At 49.6% G+C, this 20466-nt stretch overlaps 1 protein-coding gene across 2 annotated transcripts in view; it reads left to right on the forward strand.

Moving 5' to 3' along the window:
• SLC39A14 (solute carrier family 39 member 14) overlaps positions 1–20466 on the forward strand; it is a 55887-nt gene that overhangs the window by 21410 nt on the left and 14011 nt on the right. For both annotated transcript variants that reach the window (XM_007961890.3, XM_007961889.3), the window contains exons 2-3: positions 15866–16144; positions 19470–19656. In XM_007961890.3, coding sequence (XP_007960081.1) covers positions 15881–16144; positions 19470–19656 — 451 coding nt within the window. In that variant the 5' untranslated portion in view covers positions 15866–15880. The remainder of the gene's footprint in view (positions 1–15865; positions 16145–19469; positions 19657–20466) is intronic.

Consider the following 20466-nt stretch of genomic DNA (forward strand, 5'->3'; position numbering starts at 1 on the left):
TGGGACTTCCTAGTCCTGTGGCGGGGAGGGGTGTGGAGATGGAAACATGCAGGGATGGAGGGGTAGAACATTTCAGATGCAGCCTAGGGCCCAGGCAAGAGAGCAGTGGCAGGTGAGGGTGACAGTGGGCAGGACCCCAGTTGGAGAGACCCCTGACTCCCAGGCAAAAGGGCTATAGTACCTTGCTGGAGGGAGGGGAGTATTGGGAGGTTGTGCTTTGGGTGGGGAGGGGCGGTGATGGAGTAGGGGCAGGAGGTTCTGGAGGGGAGGGACTGCCTGGCCAGGAGGGAACAGCAGGGGCTGGAGTGTTTTTTTCTGTTCAGGAGCCTGGAATCTAAGGGAGATGCTCTGGGTTCGTGGTGAGCCCCACAGGGAGAAAGCAGAGGTTGTGGGAAGGCCTTAACTTCAGTAATGGGTTGGTGGCCGCCAGTGACCTTGAGCCAGAAGAATGTGCTGTGTGGGAGGTTTGGACAGCCCGAGGGAAAATGGAGGAATTATGATTCACTCGTCTACCTTTCTCACCCAATTTGGAAATATGGGCTTTTCCTTTCTTTCTTTCAGTAACCCTCTTTCTCATGAGAATAGGGCTTTTTTATTAATCTGTTGGTAAGTATTTATAGTTACTGAGAAATCAAAAGTCCAAGATGCAGCCCCTGCCTTTCCTGCTGGCGCCCTGGTCGTGCCCTCTCGAGCAGTGACGACGCAGGGGCTGGGCGGGAAAGGGCCGGCGCTGAGCAGCGGCCCTTCTTACCTGCTTTGGTTAAGAGATCTGGAGATGGAATGAAAAAGCTCTGGCTCTGCCTCTGAGACTGGTGGCCCTCCGACTTCAGTGTGCATCGTGATCACCTGAGCACTTAGTCAAACCCAAGTTGCTGGTCCAACCCCAGAGTGATTTAGTGGGTTGTGGCGGGAGTGCTAAGAGTTTGCACTTCCAGCAAGTTCTCAGGTGTTAGTGATGCTGATGTTCCAGCAGCCACACTTTGAGAACCCCTTTCCTGGAGAAACTACCACACACGACTCTGCATCTCAGCTGCAGACTGGCATAGGCGGGGTCTTTGAGGAGGAGTCGGGCTTGAGTGGGCTTGAGGGCTAGGAGGTCGTCAGGGGTAGGTAGGTAGTGGTACAGGAGGACCCGAGGGAGGTGGGGTAGGCTGGGGGCAGGTGGTCTTGGCTGCAGGCCCAGCAGTTGGGTCGCCACTGGAGCTTGGCTTCTAGGGACACTTGCTGCCCATCCAAGCATGCCTCACTACTGCTGCACAGGTGCTTGTCATGGGCCAGCAGATAGATGTGAGCAGAACACAAAGACTAAAGGTCTGCCAAGGGCCCACCTCCCCTCCCCGGAGTGGTGAGGTGGGGGGCTCAGGGGGACTTCACCCATTTTGAGAGGTAGGGCGTACACAGGCTTCTTGGGAGAGGCCCTTGGAGGCACGTTTTGCCCAGTGTATTGCTGCCAGAGAGTTGGAGTTAGCATTTGTTAGTATTTATTTTACTACTTTGCTTTCTTTTTACAGTCCAGAGTTCTTTTGGTTTTTACACCTGTCATGCCGTAAATTCACAGGGAAGAGGTTCCAGCAGCTCAGGCCTCTACCCTTGGTCTTCACAGTGCCCTCTTCCAGGTGGGGCAGGCTGGCCCTTCAGTTGAACCCAGGTACTTTTCTCTTGGGCTTCCTTGTGTTTCTGGTCATTTTCCTGCACGCGTTCCAGGAAGCAGCCTTGGCTCTTAGACGCTCACTGTGCTCACTACACACATTCATTCTCTTGGCCAGAATCTTGCCCTTGTTTGTTTACGGCAATGCCGACAGCATGGTAGGGAACACTGCACACACCTCTGGTTTTGCCATGGTAACATTTGTGGGTTATTCCTTTTTTGAACAGTACCCATTCCCTTGAGGTCTAATGTCTACAGTATCACCTTGTAGATTCCCATGTATGTGGTCAAAGGAACAACTCCATGTTTCCTTCCTTTTTGACAGTATACATTTTTTTTTTTTTTTTTTTTTTTGGAGACAGAGTCTCACTCTGTCGCCCAGGCTGGAATGCAGTGGCGCAGTCTTGGCCAACTGCAACCTCTGCCTCCTGGGTTCAAGCAAATCTCCTGCCTCAACCTCCCGAATAGCTGGGACTACAGGCATGCACCACCATGCCCAGCTAATTTTTGTACTTTTAGTAGAGACGGAGTTTAACAGACAGGGTCTCGCTCTGTTGTGCAGGCTGGAGTGCAGTGGTGCAATCATAGCTTATTGCAGCCTCAAACTCCTGGGTTCAAGCAATCCTCCCACCTCAGCCTCTCAAACTGCTGGGATTGTAGGGGTGAGCCACCACATCCAGCCCTCCAACCAGTGTTAGGTATGTAACAGTCTTGCAGGGAGAGCCTGGATACCTTTCAGAGGGTGGATCCTGGGACATGCATTTTCCTGGTGTGGTTCTGGAGCAGGTGGCTTCTTGTGCCATAGCTACTTGGTGGCAGCACAAGCAGCAGCTCCATGGCATCCCAGGTCTGCAACATGATCTTTACAAATAGGTAGCTCCTGGGAGCTCAGTCTAGAGTCTTGTTACTTCCGCTCTTTGAAGGAACCTCTAGGCCATTTAATATCCTGTACAAAATCCCTTTCTGCTGAAATCACCTAACTGCACCCTGATCTATACATCGCCCTTGTCATCATCATTCAGGTTAGATTCCTTGTTGAATTGTTTGCTTTCTCTGCTTTGTTAAGGGTAGGTGCTAGGTCCTTTGCATCCGCAATACCTAGCATGACTTCTGGCACACAATTGGTAAGCAGTGAGTATTTGTTGAATGGATAAACTCTTGGAGTGAGTTTGTAAAGCCAGTAGGTAATAAGCTAGCTTTTAGTTCAATTAATATAAATGAAATTCAAGGTCAGGGAGTTGTGTAGAGAAGTGCTTAATAGGTGATCCTGACACCTGACCTCAGATAAGCTGGGTTAAAGTTGGTCTGTGGGCCCAGGAGGATAGAATGTCTTTGGAAAATGGTTCTGAGCTCCCTGTTCTTTTTTTTTTCTTTTTCTGAGATAGAGTCTTGCTCTGTTGCCCAGGGTGGAGTGCAGTGGCGCAATCTCGGCTCACTGCAGCTTCCGCCTCCCGGGTTCAAGCAATTCTCTGACTCAGCCTCCTGAGTAGCTGGGATTAAAGGTACCTGCCACCATGCCCCGCTAATTTTTGTATTTTTAGTAGAGACGGGGTTTCACCATTTTGGCCAGGGTAGTCTTGAACTCCTGACCTCGTGATCCGCCTGCCTCGACCTCCCAAATTGCTGGGATTACAGGTGTGAGCCACCGCGCCCGGCCAGAGCTCCCTATTCTTTATCAGGCTGCAGGGACGATGCAGGCAGACTTCAGTTAGAAGGGAGGCAAAACTTCTCTACCTTTAGCCCATTATGTGCCTAGCACTGTCCCAGGCACTGTGCTGCAGGTAGGGAGGAGAGGAGGACATAGAAGAAACGGGAGGGAAGGATACGTTTCAGGAAGTTACCTTCAAAGAATACAAATCTAGCTGGGGAGGCTCCCTGGGAGACAAGGTAATGAAGAGTCCATAATAGCCAGAGAAAAGTGCTGGAAAAGTGATCCAAGACGACTTCCTCGATAGGGAGGTAATTGAACAGAAGCAGAATTCAGGACTAAGTAAAGGGGTTGTCCTGAGAACCCAGAAGATAGGGAACTAGGAAGGCGCTGGCCTCAGTGCTGTGCCAAGCAGCCTTTAAGCTCTGTCTTGATCAGAGTGCCTCTGTGAGCTCGGTGCTTTCACAGTTTAATTGTGCCGGACACACTTGGGAAGTTCCTGGCAGGCCCCAAAGTTGAACCCAGGGTGTGTGGCACGTCGTGTCGTCCAGTGATTTGGCCACTAGATCATACTTTCTATGTATTTATCTGATCCTGAATAACAAGCCGGGAAGTTCTGCTTCATGGGGGTGACATAAGTGATGGATGTGAGTACCGTGTTTCCTAAGCCACATGCCTGGCCCCATGGTCTGACAGACGGGAGTGAACTTGGACGACAGGGAGAATTTTGCAACTGTCTGGGAAGTATTGGGTGAATGATGAGAAGTGAGGTGACTCTGACCCTGACCTTGGGTGGGGAAAACACCGGCTGGCCACTGTGGGCTCTTCCCGGGTCCCTGCCCATCTGACTCAGTTGCTTTGGGAAGTCCCCTTTGCTCCAGCTCCAGCTGGGCTGGAGCAAGCCTGGCAAATGTGTTCCCTCCCTCCCTCCTCCTGGCTCCAGCGCCTGGGCCTGGCTGTCATTACACTCACTCTGTGCTCAGCGTGGGGCTAAATAAGCCATTCCCTGTTTGTCTGTGCCGGCTGCCTGGGGCCCTGACCACCCGTCTCTGCCTCATAACCTCCTCCCACAGGCGCTGGAACACACAATGGGGGCTCAGTAAATATTAGTTGGTGAACAGCAGGCTCAACGTTCTAATTTTGTTCCCTGCTTCTGGGTCACCAGAGTTTTTATTATTATTTTTCTTAGTTTTCCCATCCTGCCCCTCCCAGCAGCGCGAGGTTTCACAAGGAGAGTGAGTGGGCTCTGCTGGCTGCCCTCCTGCACTGTCTGGAAATTTCCCACCCTGGGTGGGCTTCGACTGTGCCAAGGCTTGAGGCGAAGGTCCTAGGAGCAGGAGCTGGAAGAGGAGAATGCATCCTTTTAGGGTATGGAGGAGAGTAGTAGGTGGGAGGGCAAGAGGAAGCAGGGGGAGAATGGGCCAGTTACCCCCTGGGCAGGGCCAAGCCAGCGTTGGTTTCCAACTGTGAGATTTGCTGTTTGCTTGAGTGAAGGTGTCAGCCTAGGTCAGCTTGTCTGAGGGGAGAGTGGCTTCTCACATGATGTTCCTTGGGTGAGTGGAGAGGGCCATGGGCTGGATGGTTTTTCTCAAAGCTCTTTCTACCCCCAGAGAAGCCTGTAGGGCAATATTCACTTGATGGCCAAGCTGGTAGATGATTGGTTTTCTGATTTCGTAAACTGGGACTTACACAGATGACTGTATCATTGTTAGTTTGACCATGAATATCTAGGGTGTATTAATCAAGCATTTGTAAAACATTTGGTAGTTTCTGTAGCCCAATGTATTTTTTTAAATTGATTTATGTTATTTTGATGATTTTTTTGAGACAAGATCTTTTCTCTGTCGCCCAGGCTAGAGTGCAGTGGCACAGTCATAGCTCATTGCAGCCTTAAACTCCTGGGCTCAAGCAGACCTCCCACCTCAGGCCTCCTTAGTAGCTGGGATTACAGGCGTGCATCACCACACCTAGCTAATTTTTGCATTTTTTGTAGGGACAGGGTTTCACCATGTTGCCTAGGCTGGTCTTGAACTCCTGAGCTCAAGCAGTCTACCTGCCTTGGCCTCCCATAGTGCTGGGGTTACAGACGTGGGCCACCACCCCCAGCCGTGTAATGATTTTTTATTATTTCTTACCTGAAGGGTTTTTTGTTTGTTTGTTTGAGACAGAGTCTCGCTCTGTCGCCAGGCTGAAGTGTAGTGGCGCGATCTCGGCTCACTGCAACCTCCATCTCCCGGGTTCAAGCGATTCTCCTGCCTCAGCCTCCCGAGCAGCTGGGACTACAGGCGTGCACCACCGTGCCCAGCTAATTTTTGTATTTTTAGTAGAAACGGGGTCTCACCATGTTGGTCAGGATTGTCTCTATCTCTTGACCTCGTGATCCACCCGCCTCAGCCTCCCAAAAGTGCTGGGATTACAGGTGTGAACCACCGTGCCCAGCCCTGTAATGATATTTTATTATTTCTTATCAGAAGGGTATTAATGCTCACCATCAGTCCTGTTACCATGCTTTCTGCACTCCTGAGCTCTCCGTATTTCCATTTCTGTATTAATTACATGCATTTCATTGTTAAGTCATATTTCCCCCCAGGAAGGGGACTATATTTTCTGAGTTCTTTTATGCCCAAGAATTTCTGCCTATTGTTTTTACCTAATTTTGCGATGTGTTGGCTGGGGATAATATTCTTGGCTCATAGTTTCTTTTGCTCCGAATTGTGGAGACTTTCTGGCAGTCTTGCATTCTCTTCTGACACTGAATGGTGCTATGGGAAAGAAGAAGGCAGCTGGATTTTTTCCTGTTTAAAAGAAGTTTTAGTATGTTTCTCAATTTTCTTTTTTTTTTCTTTTCTTTTCTTTTCTTTTTTTTTTTTTTTTTTGAGACAGTTTCGCTCTGTCACCAGCCTGGAGTCAGTGGCACGATCTTGGCTCACTGCAATCTTTGCTTCCCAGGTTCAAGTGATTCCCCTGCCTCAGCCTCCTGAGTAGCTGGGACCACAGGTGTACGCCACCACACCTGGCTAGTTTTTTGTTTTGTTTTGTTTTTGTTTTTAATAGAGATGGGTTTCACCATGTTGGCCAGGATGGTCTCCATCTCCTGACCATGTTATCTGCTTCCCTTGGCCTCCCAAAATGCGGGGATTACAGGCATGAACCACTGTGCCCAGCCTCAATTTTTATAGTAACCCCTTCTGGGGGAAAAAGAGTTTCTTCTAGATGCCTAAAAAACACTGTAATGTTTCAGTATTGAACATTGGCGGAACACAGTGCATTATTTCAGTCTTCAGGTTCTGTTTTTCCTTTAATTTCAGGAAAATCTTGTTTTGTTGTTGTTGTTGTTGTTGTTTGTTTTTTGTTTTTTTGTTGTTGTTGTTGAGACGGAGTCTCGCTCTGTCGCCCAGGCTGGAGTGCAGTGGCCGGATCTCAGCTCACTGCAAGCTCTGCCTCCCGGGTTTACGCCATTCTCCTGCCTCAGCCTCCCGAGCAGCTGGGACTACAGGCGCCCGCCACCTCACCCGGCTAGTTTTTTGTACTTTTTAGTAGAGATGGAGTTTCACCGTGTTAGCCAGGATGGTCTTGATCTCCTGACCTCGTGATCCGCCTGTCTCGGCCTCCCAAAGTGCTGGGATTACAGGCTTGAGCCACCGCGCCCGGCCAGTTGTTGTTGTTTTGAGATGGAGTCTTTCTCCGTTGCCCAGGCTGGGGTGCAGTGGCACAATCTCTGCTCACTGCAACCTTCGCCTCCCGGGTTCAAGCAGTTCTCTGCCTCAGCCTCCCAGGTAGCTGGGACTACAGATGTGAGCCACCATACCTGACTAATTTTTATATTTTTAGTGGAGTTGGGATTTCACCATATTGACCAGGCTGGTCTCGAACTCCTGACCTTAAGTGAGCCACTGCGCCCAACCAGGAAAATCTTGTGTTTTATCTTAGAACACATCTTCCATTTCATTCTTGGGTTCCCCTCTCTGAGAACACGAGTTATCCTTTCGTTCGTCTCTTTGTCTTCTGTTTTTGCTTTAATTTGTCTTGTCCATCTGCATTTACTGTGATTATCTCAAACTTTCCTTGAGCCGTTTATGCCTAGTGTTCCATTTTTTGAACAGCAAGCATATGGGAGTTAATTTATATCCTGCTCAAGGTCATCACCAAGGTCTTATTGCAAAAATTCAAAAAATTGCAACCTCAGGCATAAATGGGTTAAATGACCGACAGATTTTTGTTCTGTATTTGTCATAATGTATTAGTTCTTCAGTGAGGTTTTATTCCTCTTGTTTAGTAAGCCTGCATCCTCTTCTGGTCTCATGTTGGTTATAATCTCATCTTTGAGCTCTCGTCTCGTGGAATTGATGTTCTAATGAGGTTATTCCTTGGCGTGGAGCAGTGGTGAGGAACAGCTTTCTCTGCAGTTGTGGTTTACCTGTCTGTGGCTTGCTCTGCCTGCTGTTTCTTTACCTCTTCCTCATGTGACTGCAGTTCTGCTCACATGTTCTGTTGGCTCTAAAATAAGAAAGCAACTTTCCTCTCCAGGTTTGTCCCCTCCTCTCAGCTCCAGGAGTGCTAAGGGCTAGGTATTTATGACCTGTTTTCTGTAGCCTGAAGGAATGCTAACTGTGTGGTGAGGTGGGTCTGTCCTCTATTCAGGGATGTAGTTCCTGCAGTGTGGCTCAGCTCACTTCCTTGAAAGTGGTATTCTTTTCTGTTAGAAGAGAAGATACACTGGGCCGGGCATGGTGGTTTACGCCTGTAATCCCAGCACTTTGGGAGGCCGAGACAGGTGGATCACCTGAGGTCAGGAGTTTGAGACCAGCTTAGCTAACATGGTGAAACCCCATCTCTACTAAAAATACAGAAATTAACTGGGTGTGGTGGTGCATGCATGTAATTCCAGCTACTCAGGAGGCCAAGGCAGGAGAAATCACTTGAACCGGGAGGCAGAGGTTGCAGTGAGCCGAGATTGTGCTACTGCACTCCAGCCTGGGCAACAGAGCAAGACTCATCTCAAAAAAAAAAAAAAAGAGAGAGAGAGAGAAGGAATACTAACTGGAATTTGGAATTGGATCATGTCCTCAATTCAGAATGTGGCCTGGGAGCCCTTATTTCCTTCCATGGGAGTCGGCCCATTGTTTTTGGTCCAGGTGCACCGTTTTTTGTTTTTTTTTGCTCTTCCCCAGTGGCTTTTCCTCCTACTCCTCAACTGAAGAGGAAAAAGACTTCCTCTTGCCACAGTTGGGGATGTGAGTGAAAATTCTGGATCTGCTCTTGTCATTCATTTGGTTTGTCAGGGTTGGGCCAGGAATAGAACATGAGCCATGCGTGGTGCCTCCCTCATTTTTCCCTTGCCTCTGGTTTTGAAGTTAATATATCTCTGATTAGATCTGTTTTCTTGTTTGGTTGCATTGGTGAATTTTTTTTTTTTCTTTTAAAAGTTTTACTCATTTTGTTAATTATCAGGTGTAGGAAAATTACACTCCCATTTCATCTTAAGTAGTTAGTGTTGCAATATGCTTTCTTGTATGATACTCATTAAACTCTGCAAGTTTATTCTCCTCTTTTCTTTTTTTTTTTTTTTTTTTTGAGACGGAGTCTCGCTCTGTTGCTTTGCCCAGGCTGGAGTGCAGTGGCGCGATCTCGGCTCACTGCAAGCTCCGCCCGCGGGGTTCTTGCCATTCTCCTGCCTCAGCCTCCCGAGTAGCTGGGACTACAGGCCCCCGCCACCTCGCCCGGCTAGTTTTTTGTATTTTTTAGTAGAGACGGGGTTTCACTGTGTTAGCCAGGATGATCTCGATCTCCTGACCTCGTGATCCGCCCGTCTCGGCCTCCCAAAGTGCTGGGATTACAGGCTTGAGCCACCATGCCCGGCCATTTTTTTGTATTTTTAGTAGAGACGGGGTTTCACAATGTTCGCCAGGATGGTCTCGATCTCCTGACCTCGTGATCTGCCCGCCTCGGCCTCCCAAAGTGCTGGGATTATAGGTGTGAGCCACTGCGCCCAGCCTGTTCTCTTCTTTTCAAGCTAAGGATATGGGTTCATTGTAATAATATGTCACTTGTAGTCCCACCGAAAATTGGGCTTCAGATTCACGTCCGTGGGCCTTCCATTGCCAGGCAGCACTTCCCAGGCCACTAGCACCCGCAGTCCTCAAGACAAGTAGTCCTTGATTTTTTTTTTTATTCCTTAAGACCTGCGCCTTCCACCCTGAGGCCTGGCTTTGTCCTTGGTCTGCAACTTGTCAGGGTTTTTCCTTATGCCTGGGCTCCAGATGGCTCTTGGCTCACTCAGGGCCTTTTGCTATTGTGTGAGTCACGGAGAGCTAACCTTGAGCCATGGTTATCTGGTAGCGGGTATCTGCTAGCTGGAGATACATTTCTATCAGGCTCAGCAGTCACAGCCCTAGAGTGGGGCAGGGATGGGAGAGTGGAGAAAGCACAGTCTGCTTGAAGGACTGATGCAGAAATGAGCTGTTTTCCTGGGAGAGAACCCCAAGGGAGTGGTGGGAGCTGCCTTTGTAGTTACTGTCTTATGGACGGTCATAAGCCTGGGTGATGTGCCAGGCAGGACCATGGGTCCCTCAGAGACCCCTTTCTCTGTCCCTGAGGAATATATGAGAACCAGATGGCTCATTTTACATCCTTTGAGAAGACAGTTTGCGGCAGTTTGCAGGGAAGTCTTAGGATGATTCACTGAGGCCAGTCTGTGGTGGAACCAAGAGCTCTGGGGAACATAATTTCTATCAACCTGGCTTCTACTTGGCTGCCCCCTCCACTCCCTCACCCACCCCTGCAACCCTGTGGTCTTTCTTTGTGTAGACCGTCAGCCTTCTCATAATTTTAAGTGAAGTGCTTCATAAAACCCCAGTTTAGACTGCCTTCAAACCAACTGCCACCCTAGAGCCTGCAGCTGACTCTGACCCCGTGTAAGAGCCCCACCCTGGTGATGTCCTATGCATTCACACAGCCTGTGCTTGGCGGGGCACAGTGGGCACGAGGGGACAGAGGGCAGACACACAGCCTCTTGGCCTCGGAAATCGTCTGAGTTGGGCACGTTTGTCTCTGGAGCATTTGAGCTTAGTTTTCATGTTTTGTTTCTGCACTCAGAATCTGAGAGCAGGAGTGTTGGACTCCCTGGCCAGCGGAACGGGGGTGCGGTGGGGGGGTTGTCAGGAAAGGGAGGGGACAAGTGGATGCCCGGCTGCTCCGAGGCCTTGTTGGTTTCTGTTGCCTGTTCTCACATCTGTGCCCAGCCTGCAGACCCAGCATCACAGAAGTGAATGTTTGCTCCTCTCAAGAGGGGAGGTGGGCTTAGAAAAGAATGCAGCAAGCTGAGCATCACAGGTGCGTCCGTGCAGGACAGAAGTGCCGCTTCTAGGCAGAGCTACTTCTGGACCAAGTGAAGGGCAGTGGTGGGTGGAATTCCAATTATGGGCCTCCGGATGGTAAGGCAACTTCTGAGCTTCCACAGAGGGTTCCAGAACAGGTGTTTCTTGCTTTCTTCTGTGTCTCCCTCCCACCTCCCCCAGAGTTGGGTCTGGCACCTTAGACACAGAAGGAGGGCACTAAAATAATTTTACTTCTTTGACCCGAGGCAAGTGCACACTCGGCCAGAGAGATTCCAGTCTCTCTCCAGCAGGAAGAGCTGGCCTGGAGGCGTTCCCAGGCCACAGCACACTTCATTTTGTCTCCTTCCCACTTGTCTTCCTGCCCCTGAGAGGTGTCCGTCCTTACTTAAGGGCAGCTGGCCCAACACCCTGGGGGGACTGGAGTGGCTCTCCAGGGGCCACATATGGAATGGAACCTGGCGTGGGGCTTCCTCCTGCAGCTGGGGCCACGCACGCGGACCCCTGCCCGGCCTCCCCATCCTGGCAGCATCAACCGCTGTGTGTGGTTCCCTCTTCTTTCTTTCCTCTCTAATACTTTTTACAAACCTTTTCCCTGCTAAGAATAACTTGTAGTTAAGAAGAAAACAAAACTCCACCGGAGCAGAAAACCCCCCTTTCATGCCTGCCAAAAGGCGGGGGTCATGTGGACTTGAGTGTCACTCGCGGTCCTAGATCCTCCCCAACCCTTGTGGGTGAGTGCGTATCTCAAGCGCTGGCCAGGCAGGAGGGCTCTGCTTGTGAATCTGCACACCCCATGGAGACAGGTCTAGACCTGAGCCTGGATGTTGTCTCGTGGGCATTAATGCCCAATGCATCACATGTCCTGGAGGAAAGAGCAGCTCTGCTGCGGGGGAGAAAAGGTCACCTGGGAGAAGCTAAGGTGCTCTTGTGGGCTCATTCTTCTGATGGTACAACCTGAAGGTGCCTCCTCCCTAGCACTCCAGGCTGTCATAGCCGCCACCTGAGGGGCCGAGGGGCCACTGGGTCTGGGAAAAGTAAATGCTTCATAAATGCTCACCTCTAGGTGAATACCAGCCAGGTAAAGCTGCTAAAATCACCCTGAGTTTCCCACACCTGAAGTCTTTTGGGGTTTGAAGTTACAGCAAATAAGTTTGAGAAATGCAGCTGAGGGGGGAACATCTGTTGGTTTATCTTGTTGAAGTGGCCCCAGGGCACGAGCACTGTGACACAGTCTGTCCTCCAAAGGCTACCCGGGGCTGTCCCTTCATAGCATTGCAGGGCGTTGTAAGCCAAGATCTGGATGCTTATTGGGGCTGTTAGACATCGGGAAAGACCTGCACAGAGACATGCAGGACTTTGTGGATCTCCATGGGTTCCAGGATGTGTATTTTTATGTCTTCGTGCAGAGGGCATGGTGGTTAAGAAAGCATTGAATTTAACGTCATTCAGACCAGGCTTCAATTTACAAAGCAATTCAACTTCTGGCTTTGCTGCTTGCTTCCGTGGGTCACGTTTCCTAATCTCTGAACCCCAGTGTCCTTGTCTGTTGCGTGGTGTAAGTTTCCCAGCTTCTGTTAAAGGAACTGGGGAATGCCAAGTGCTTAGCAAGGTCTGCGCTTGGTAAATGCTAGCTGCTGTCCATCATCTCTTTGCCTTTTCTTTTCTAAATGCAGGCAGACCTCCCCCTTGTTTTGACAGCACAACTCATGCCATCGACAGTTCACAGTCTGCTCCGATGGATAACTGCTTTCTTTATACAACAGGTTTTTAGTCATTTTTGCCTAAGATCCACCCTGCTCGCCAAAATTTAACATTTGTCTCTTGGTAGAGATTTGAGAGTTGTGAATCTCAAAGTAGCACTTTTACAAACCGTCATTGTGGCTGATGCCGAATCCATCCATGTGGACTCAAAGTATATATTCCACTGAAGAGTGATATTTTATGTCCCCAGATTCTGTACGTGCCCCATACGTGGATCCTAAAGCATGTAATGTCCCTGGCAATATCACAGTAGGGGACTTATGTGGTGTGTGTGCCCCAGGGCCTGGAGTTAAGATACTTTAGTTTGCCACAGGATATTCCTGACAGTTCCATTAGCAGCCTAATGTTTGGGCTGAGGGAGTCAGAGTTGGGAACCCTGCTGATTATAAGTCTTATAATTATTATAGCTAAATTTTGTTGAGTGCTTTCTATGTGATTCAGGCAAGCTTGGCAAGGGCCTTGCCATAGCTTGTGCTGTTAGATCCTCAAAGTGATCTAATGAGGTGGATACCAATTTTATAGATGAAAAAACTGAGGACAGAGGGAGACCGGGTTGCTTGTCTGTAGTTACTTATAAGCAGCTGTGTAGAAATTCAAGGTAGGTTTGTCTGACACTGAAGGCCATGATAAGCTGCATCGCTGCTTTGAGTGATTCTAGAATATTGACTCGAGTTAAATAATTTATCCAAGATCACTGCTGGTAAGTGGCAGAGCCAGGATTCAGGCAAACCTGCTCTCAGCCTCTCTGCTGCTCTTCCTCTGTCATAAGCAAAGCCCCAGGGCGTGTGATGTACTGAGATTAGTGCCTGAGCCCTGGGCGCCTGGGGAAGAAATGGCTGCAGTGATTGGCCACTTCTTGGTCTGGAGCAAGGAGACTCATTTTCCCCTCTTGATAATTTGTTTAGATCACTAATGAAATTATAACCATACTACGGGAGATGGTTAACAAAAGAAAAATCATCATCAATCTTACTTTAAGCTTTCGTTTGTCTGTTCTTTCTTTTTCTCTTTCTCTTTTTTTTTTTTTCTGATATGGAGTCTTGCTCTGTCGCCCAGGCTGGAGTGCAGTGGCACTATCTCGGCTCACTGCAACCTCCGCCTCCTGGATTCAAGCGACTCTCCTGCCTCACCCTCCCGAGTAGCTGGGATTGTGTGTGCCTGGCTGATTTTCGTATTTTTACTACAGACGGGATTTCACCACATTGGCCAGGCTGGTCTCGAACTCCTGAGCTCAAATGATCCACCCGCCTCAGCCTTCTGAAGTGTTGGGATTACAAGCGTGAGCCACTGTGCCTAGCCTCATTTGTCTGTGTTCTTTCTCAGTTCTAAACTCTGCCAAATAATTGCTCTGCTTTTTAACTTGCCATTATGCCATGACTCATTTATAGCTGCATAATATTCCGTGAAACTGATATGATTTACTTGACCCATAACACATCTTTCTGCATATAGCCTTTTTACTTTTGGATTACTTCTGTTAGAGCAAATTAATTAATTAATTATTTAATTGTTAATTGAGGGATTTATATATTTTCATTATCACATAGCTTTTCAAGAGTCCCATTGTTTATCCAGTCACTGGTATCTTATTCTATTGCTTAGCCTCATTGACATGAAATGTTTTATCTTAAAAAAATCTGGCTGGGCGCGGTGGCTTGTGCCTGTAATCCCAGCTTTGGGAGCCCGAGGCAGGTGACTCATCTGAGGTCAGCAATTCAAGACCAACCTGACCAATATGGTAAATCCCTGTCTCTACTAAAAATACAAAATTAGCCGGGTATGGTGGCCGGCGCCTGTAATCCCAGCTACTCGGGAGGCTGAGGCAGGAGAATTGCTTGAACCTGGGAGGCGGAGGTTGCAGTGAGCCGAGCTGGCATCATTGCACTGCAAAATGGAAGCAGCCAAGTTTTACATTTATATTCTCAATACTATAGAGAGGCTGAGTGTTTTGTATGTGTTTACTGATTTATACAGTATAGAAATAAAACTATGTCATGTCAAATGGTATATATTTTTGCCAGTCTGTAATTTTTCTTTTTTAGTTATGGTGTTTGTTTGTTTGTTTATTTATTTATTTTGAGACGGAGTCTCACTGTGTCACCCAGGCTAGAGTGCAATGGTGCGATCTTGGCTCACTGCAAACCTCAGTCTCCCAGATTCAAGTGATTCTCCTGCCTCAGCCTCCTGGGATTACAGATGTGCACCACCATGTCTGGCTAATTTTTTGTATTTTTAGTAGAGATGGGGTTTCACCATGTTGGCTAAGCTGGTCTCGAACTCCTGACCTTGTGATCCACCCACCTCAGCCTCCCAAAGTGTTGGGATTACAGGTGTGAGCCACAGTGCCCAGCTGATGTTTATTTTTTAACAGCTTTATTTCAGAGGATTTCAAACATACATAAAAGTAGACAGGGCCGGGCGCAGTGACTCACGCCTATAATCCCAGCACTTTGGGAGGCCGAGGTGGGTGGATCACTTGAGCCCAGGAGTTCGAGACCAGCGGGCCAACATGGTGAAACCCCATCTCTACTAAAAATACAAAAATTAGCCAGGCATGATGGCGGGTGCCTGTAATCCCAGGTCCTCAGAAGGCTGAGGCAGGAGAATTGCCTGAACCTGGGAGGTAGAGGTTGCAGTGAGCCGAGATCACACCACTGCACTTTAGCCTGGGAAACGGAAAGACTGTCTAAAACAAAAACAAAAACAAAACTAGACAGAGAGTCTGATGAATTCCCATCCACCTGTCTCTTCGTTCCAGTGAATGTCAGCTCATGCCTGATCATGTCTCATCCACACCCCCGTGCTCATACCCCCTCCTTTATTTTGAAGCAGACCCCAGATATAAGGATGTTAAATTCATGGTTATTTCAGTACCTCTAAAAGGACTTCTAAAAAATCGTAACTGGCTGGGCGCAGTGGCTCATGCCTATAATTCCAGCACTTTGGGAGGCCGAAGTGGGTGGATCACCTGAGGTCACCAGTTTGAGACCAGCCTGGTCAACATGATGAAATCCTGTCTCTACTATAAGTACAAAAAAATTAGCCGGGTGTGGTGGCAGACACCTGTAATCCCAGCTACTCGGGAGGCCTGAGAATCATTTGAACCCAGGAGGCGGAGGCTGTAGTGAGCTAAGATTGCACCACTGCACTGCAGTCTGGGCAATGAGTGAAACTCCGTCTCTAAATAAATAAATAAATAAATAAATAAATAAATAAATAAAATCATAACCACATTGCTGTTTTTTTTTTTTAATTTTTCAATCTAATCAAACCTGTTTAGTTTGTCCTTTTTATTCATTTTTATTCTGTCCCTTCAAAAGAAGGGTTTTTCTCAAAGGCTAATTCAAGAAGGAGCAGAGAGGCAGAGACTGAGGGATAGTCTCACCGTGTTCAGTGTGTGGCGGACGGGCCCGGCGCAGTTGCCGGCACACAGGGAGAGGCCTCAGCTTCATCTGCCTTTTTCTCTCACAGGCTTATTCAGTCACCATGAAGCTGCTGCACCCGGCCTTCCAGAGCTGCCTCCTGCTGACCCTGCTTGGCTTATGGAGAACCACCCCTGAGGCGCACGCTTCGTCCCCGGGTGCGCCAGCTATCAGCGCTGCCTCCTTCCTGCAGGATCTAATGCATCGCTATGGCGAGGGTGACAGCCTCACTCTGCAGCAACTGAAGGCCCTGCTCAACCACCTGGATGTGGGAGTGGGCCGGGGGAATGTCACCCAGCACGTGCAGGGACACAGGAACCTCTCCACGGTAAGGCTCCCCTGCAAGCCAGCAGCTCTGCTCAGCCCTGTCTCTGGCCTCTCAGGGTTCCCTGTCTAGTTGGGCCCAGGGCAGCGTGGCAGAGGTAAGATGAGGCAGGCAAGTCTCTGATAGAGTGGACAGGCTGATTCTTTTTTCCCCATTGTCTGAATCAGCAAATTCTGAGTCTCTGCAGTACCTTCTGACCCCCCTGCATAGGTGTTCTGAAGCCCTTAACAAAAGGCAGCCTGGGGCCGGGCATGGTGGCTCACGCCTGTAAGCCCAGCACTTTGGAAGGCCAAGGTGGGTGGATTTTCTGAGGTCAGGGGTTCGAGACCGGCCTGGCCAACATGGTGAAACCCTGTCTCTACTAGAAATACAAGAATTAGCCGGGCATGGGGGCAGGTGCCTGTGATCCCAGCCATGCAGGAGGCTGAGGCAGGAGAATCGCTTGAACCCAGGAGGTAGAGGTTGCAGTGAGCCAAGATTGAGCCATTGCACTCCAGCCTGGGCAACAAAGCGAGACTCTGTCTCAAAACAAAACAGAAGGCAGCCTGGAAGTGCAGTTCTCAGCGCCCCCAGGGTCTTCCCCAGAACCGCACTTGAGTGACTTAGAAATGCTGATACAACATGACTCCTAGGACAGTATTTCTCATAGAGTTTACCATTGACAGAGCCCATTACATCCTGAGTGAGCCCACAGTCCCTCCAGGTGCAGGTGAGATTATCTGCATTTTATAGGAGAGGACACCGAGGGTCCCGCAGTGAGTCCCTGCAGAGACCAGGGCTAGAACGCCAGGTCTTTGGATTCTGTGTTCTTTCTTCCATATCATCTCTGCTAATCAGACTCTGGGGCTATTTGTGGCAGCCAAATATAAGTCAGCCAGCAAAATCTTTATATATCGACTTTGTTCCCTGTGCTGGTGTTGTGAGAAATAGAGAAAAATGAGTCATATTTAGGGAGTTGACTATCATGATGGGGAGTTCAACCAACAGGACAAAGTCAGCAGGCGCTGAAATGAAGTGTTGCATTTTGTGGGTTGGACGGTAATTGTAGGATGCAGAAATGAGAGGGGGAGATGAGTGTGCTGCAGTCATCAGGGAAGGCTCATGCATGGGATGTCCTCCAGCTGCCACTTGAAAGATGAGTGTAGTGTGGAGATAAAATGGATGGGGGTGCTGGGCACGCTGGCTCATGCCTGTAATCCCAGCACTTTGGGAGGCCGAGGCAGGCAGATCACTTGAGGTCAGAAGTTCGAGACTAGCCTGGCCAACAGGGCGAAACCCCGTCTCTACTAAAAATACAAAAATTAGCCGGGTGTGGTGGTGCTTGCCTGTAATCCCAGCTACTCCAGAGGCTGAGGTGAGAGAATCACTTGAACCCAGGAGGTAGAGGCCTCAGTGAGCCAAGATCGCGCCACTGTACTCCAGCCTGGGTGACAGAGCCAGACTCCATCTCGGGGGAGAAAAAAAAAAAAAAAAAAAGTCGGGGCGGGGTGGCTGGGCGCAATGGCTCATGCCTGTAACCCCAGCACTTTGGGAAGCCAAGGCAGGTGGATCACGAGGCCAAGAGAGCAAGACCATCCTGGCCAACATGGTGAAACTCCGTCTCTGCTAAAAATACAAAAATTAGCTGGGCTTGGTGGCGGGTACCTGTAATCCCAGCTACTCGGGAGGCTGAGGCAGGAGAATCACTTGGACTCGGGAGACAGAGGTTGCAGTGAGCCGCGATTATGCCACTGCACTCCAGCCTGGTGACAGAGCGAGACTCCATCTCAAAAAGAAAAAATTAACAAAAGGGACACGGGAACCACGTGGTGTGGATGCAGAACGACCTGAGCACAGCAGACACCTGAGCTGGAGAGGAGCACGCCCCCGTGCCCCTGCGGGGTGATGCAGCTGCGTGAGCCTCAGGACCCGCCAGGATAGCAGCATCTCGGGGTGGCGGGAGTCCAGCCCTCAGCCTTAGAGGCCCAGGCACTTATTTTGGCAGCACACCGAAAGGGCTGACTCTCAGAGATATACCCATGTGAGACCGAACTCAGAAGAGGCCTGGCATGTCGGTGTAGACAGTATAATTAGAAGTAGAGCCACAGATTTCATAGGAACGGTTTGTGAGAAGCGCTTACCTGCCACCTCCCAAGGTGACTGCGTGCGGCGGCTGCTGGCCGGCCACAGCCCACTTTGAATCTTCAGGTTTCCCTCCCCTAACCTCTGTGAACATATATGTCTTTCAGGCTGAGGGCAGTCCTACGGTCCTATGGTTGAGGATGTGTAGGGCTGATCGAGCAGCACCACAGTTTTGGCAGAGCCCCACCCTCAGACATTTCAGCTTCAGAGAAGTAGCTGGAACCTGCATTTTAACATAATAGCACCCTGGGCTATTGTGATGTGCAGCCAGATTTGGTAGGAAGCTTGTATCTTCAGGCACACACACAGAATGGTGTTTTCTTTCTTTCTTTTTTCTTTTTTTGTGAGGGATGGAGTCTCGCTCTGTTGCCCAGGCTAGAGTGCAGTGGCGTGATCTCGGCTCACTGCAACCTCCACCTCCTGGCTTCAAGTGATTCTCCTGCCTCAGCCTCCTGAGTAGCTGGGATTACAGGCGTGAGCTACCACGTCCAGCTAATTTTTGTATTTTTAGCAGCGATGGGGCTTCACCATGTTGGCCAGGCTGGTTTTGAACTCCTGACCTCAAGTGATTTGCCCATCTCAGCCTCCCAAAGTGCTGGGATTATTCTTTTTTTTTTTCTTAGAGGGAGGGTGTTGCTCTGTCACCCAGGCTGGAGTGCAGTGGCATGATCATAGCTCATTCACTGTAGCCTCCAACTCCTGGGCTCTAGCAGTCCCCCTGCCTCAGCCTCGTTGGTAGTTGAGACGACAGGTATGTGCCGCCACACTTTGCTAATTTTTCAATTTTTTGTAAAGAAGTGGTTTCATGTTGCCCAGGCTGGTCTCCCAATTTCTGTCCTCAAGTGATCCTCCTGCCTTGCCTTCCAAAGTGCTGGGATTACAGTGTTAGCCACCATGCCCGGCCACTTTGGTGACAATGATTGGAATCTTGTCATTCTCAAAGTTTCTCAGGCACTCATTTACCGATAGTTGTACTTATGATGTGTAACTTTCCTGGCTGGCTGAGCTATAAGGATTAGTTACTAGTTTTTTAAGTTTGGGGAACACCTTGCCCTCATCCCTAGACTAGATGAATCTACAAATTCCCTGAAATTTGGACATTTCTGTCTTCTTTTTTTCCTCTGGGCAAGCTGAGTAGGTTGCTGTTTAGCGGAGCAAGGCCTGACCTTTGGGGTCTAAGCGGCTTCCTGCCCTTCCTGTGTTTCAGTGCTTTAGTTCTGGAGACCTCTTCGCTGCCCACAATTTCAGCGAGCAGTCGCGGATTGGGAGCAGCGAGCTCCAGGAGTTCTGCCCCACCATCCTCCAGCAGCTGGATTCCCGGGCCTGCACCTCGGAGAACCAGGAAAACGAGGAGAATGAGCAGACGGAGGAGGGGCGGCCGAGCGCTGTGGAAGGTGAGCCAGGCCAGGAAGGCAGGAGCCCATCTCCCAGCTCGCCCTGGGCTCACAAGGACTCCCGGGCTGAGCTGCTGCTGCTCCTCACTGAATGCCTCACTAGTGATGACCAGGATGAGGCTGTCAGTGTCAGGAGGGGGAGTGATGATTGGATGGATAATTTTTGTATTTGCAAGGATGGCCTAGCACGTTGTCAGACTCCTGGGCTGTACCTGGCGAATGTTCGGAGCATTGGACTTTTTGAGCAGCCTATGGATGCCTTTTTGGTCCACTTTTTGTTTTATGTTGAACCACAGGGGCCCAACCCTTTGGTTTTTCTAATCTTTTTTTTTTTTTTTTTTGAGGTAGGATGTCGCTCTGTCTCCAAGGCTGGAGTCCAGTGGTGCAATCATAGCTCACTACAGCCTCAACCTTCTGGCCTAAAGTGACCCTCCTGCCTCAGCCTCCTGAGTAGCTGGGACTACAGATGTGCACCGCCATGGCCAGCTAATTTTTAAGCTTTTTGTAGAGACGGGGTCTCACTATGTTACCCAGGCTGGTCGCAAACTCCTGGGCTCGAATGATCCTCCTGCCTCGGCCTCCCAAAGTGCTCAGGTCACAGGCATGAGCCACCATACCTGGCCTACTTTGGTTTTATAGTTTTACCTTTAAGACCTCCCGGAGGCTGCTCTCGGCCCCTGAATCCTTCTTCCTCTCCCTATCCCGGTATCCCTGATCCAGCCACAGTGGGATTGCCATGAGCTGTGAATGTACACCCTGATAGCCCTAAGCCCATAGGGCCGATGTGTGCTGCCTGACTCTTGGCACCTG

The sequence above is a fragment of the Chlorocebus sabaeus genome, chromosome 8 (genome assembly GCF_047675955.1).
Source record: "Chlorocebus sabaeus isolate Y175 chromosome 8, mChlSab1.0.hap1, whole genome shotgun sequence".
Lineage (NCBI taxonomy): Eukaryota > Metazoa > Chordata > Mammalia > Primates > Cercopithecidae > Chlorocebus > Chlorocebus sabaeus.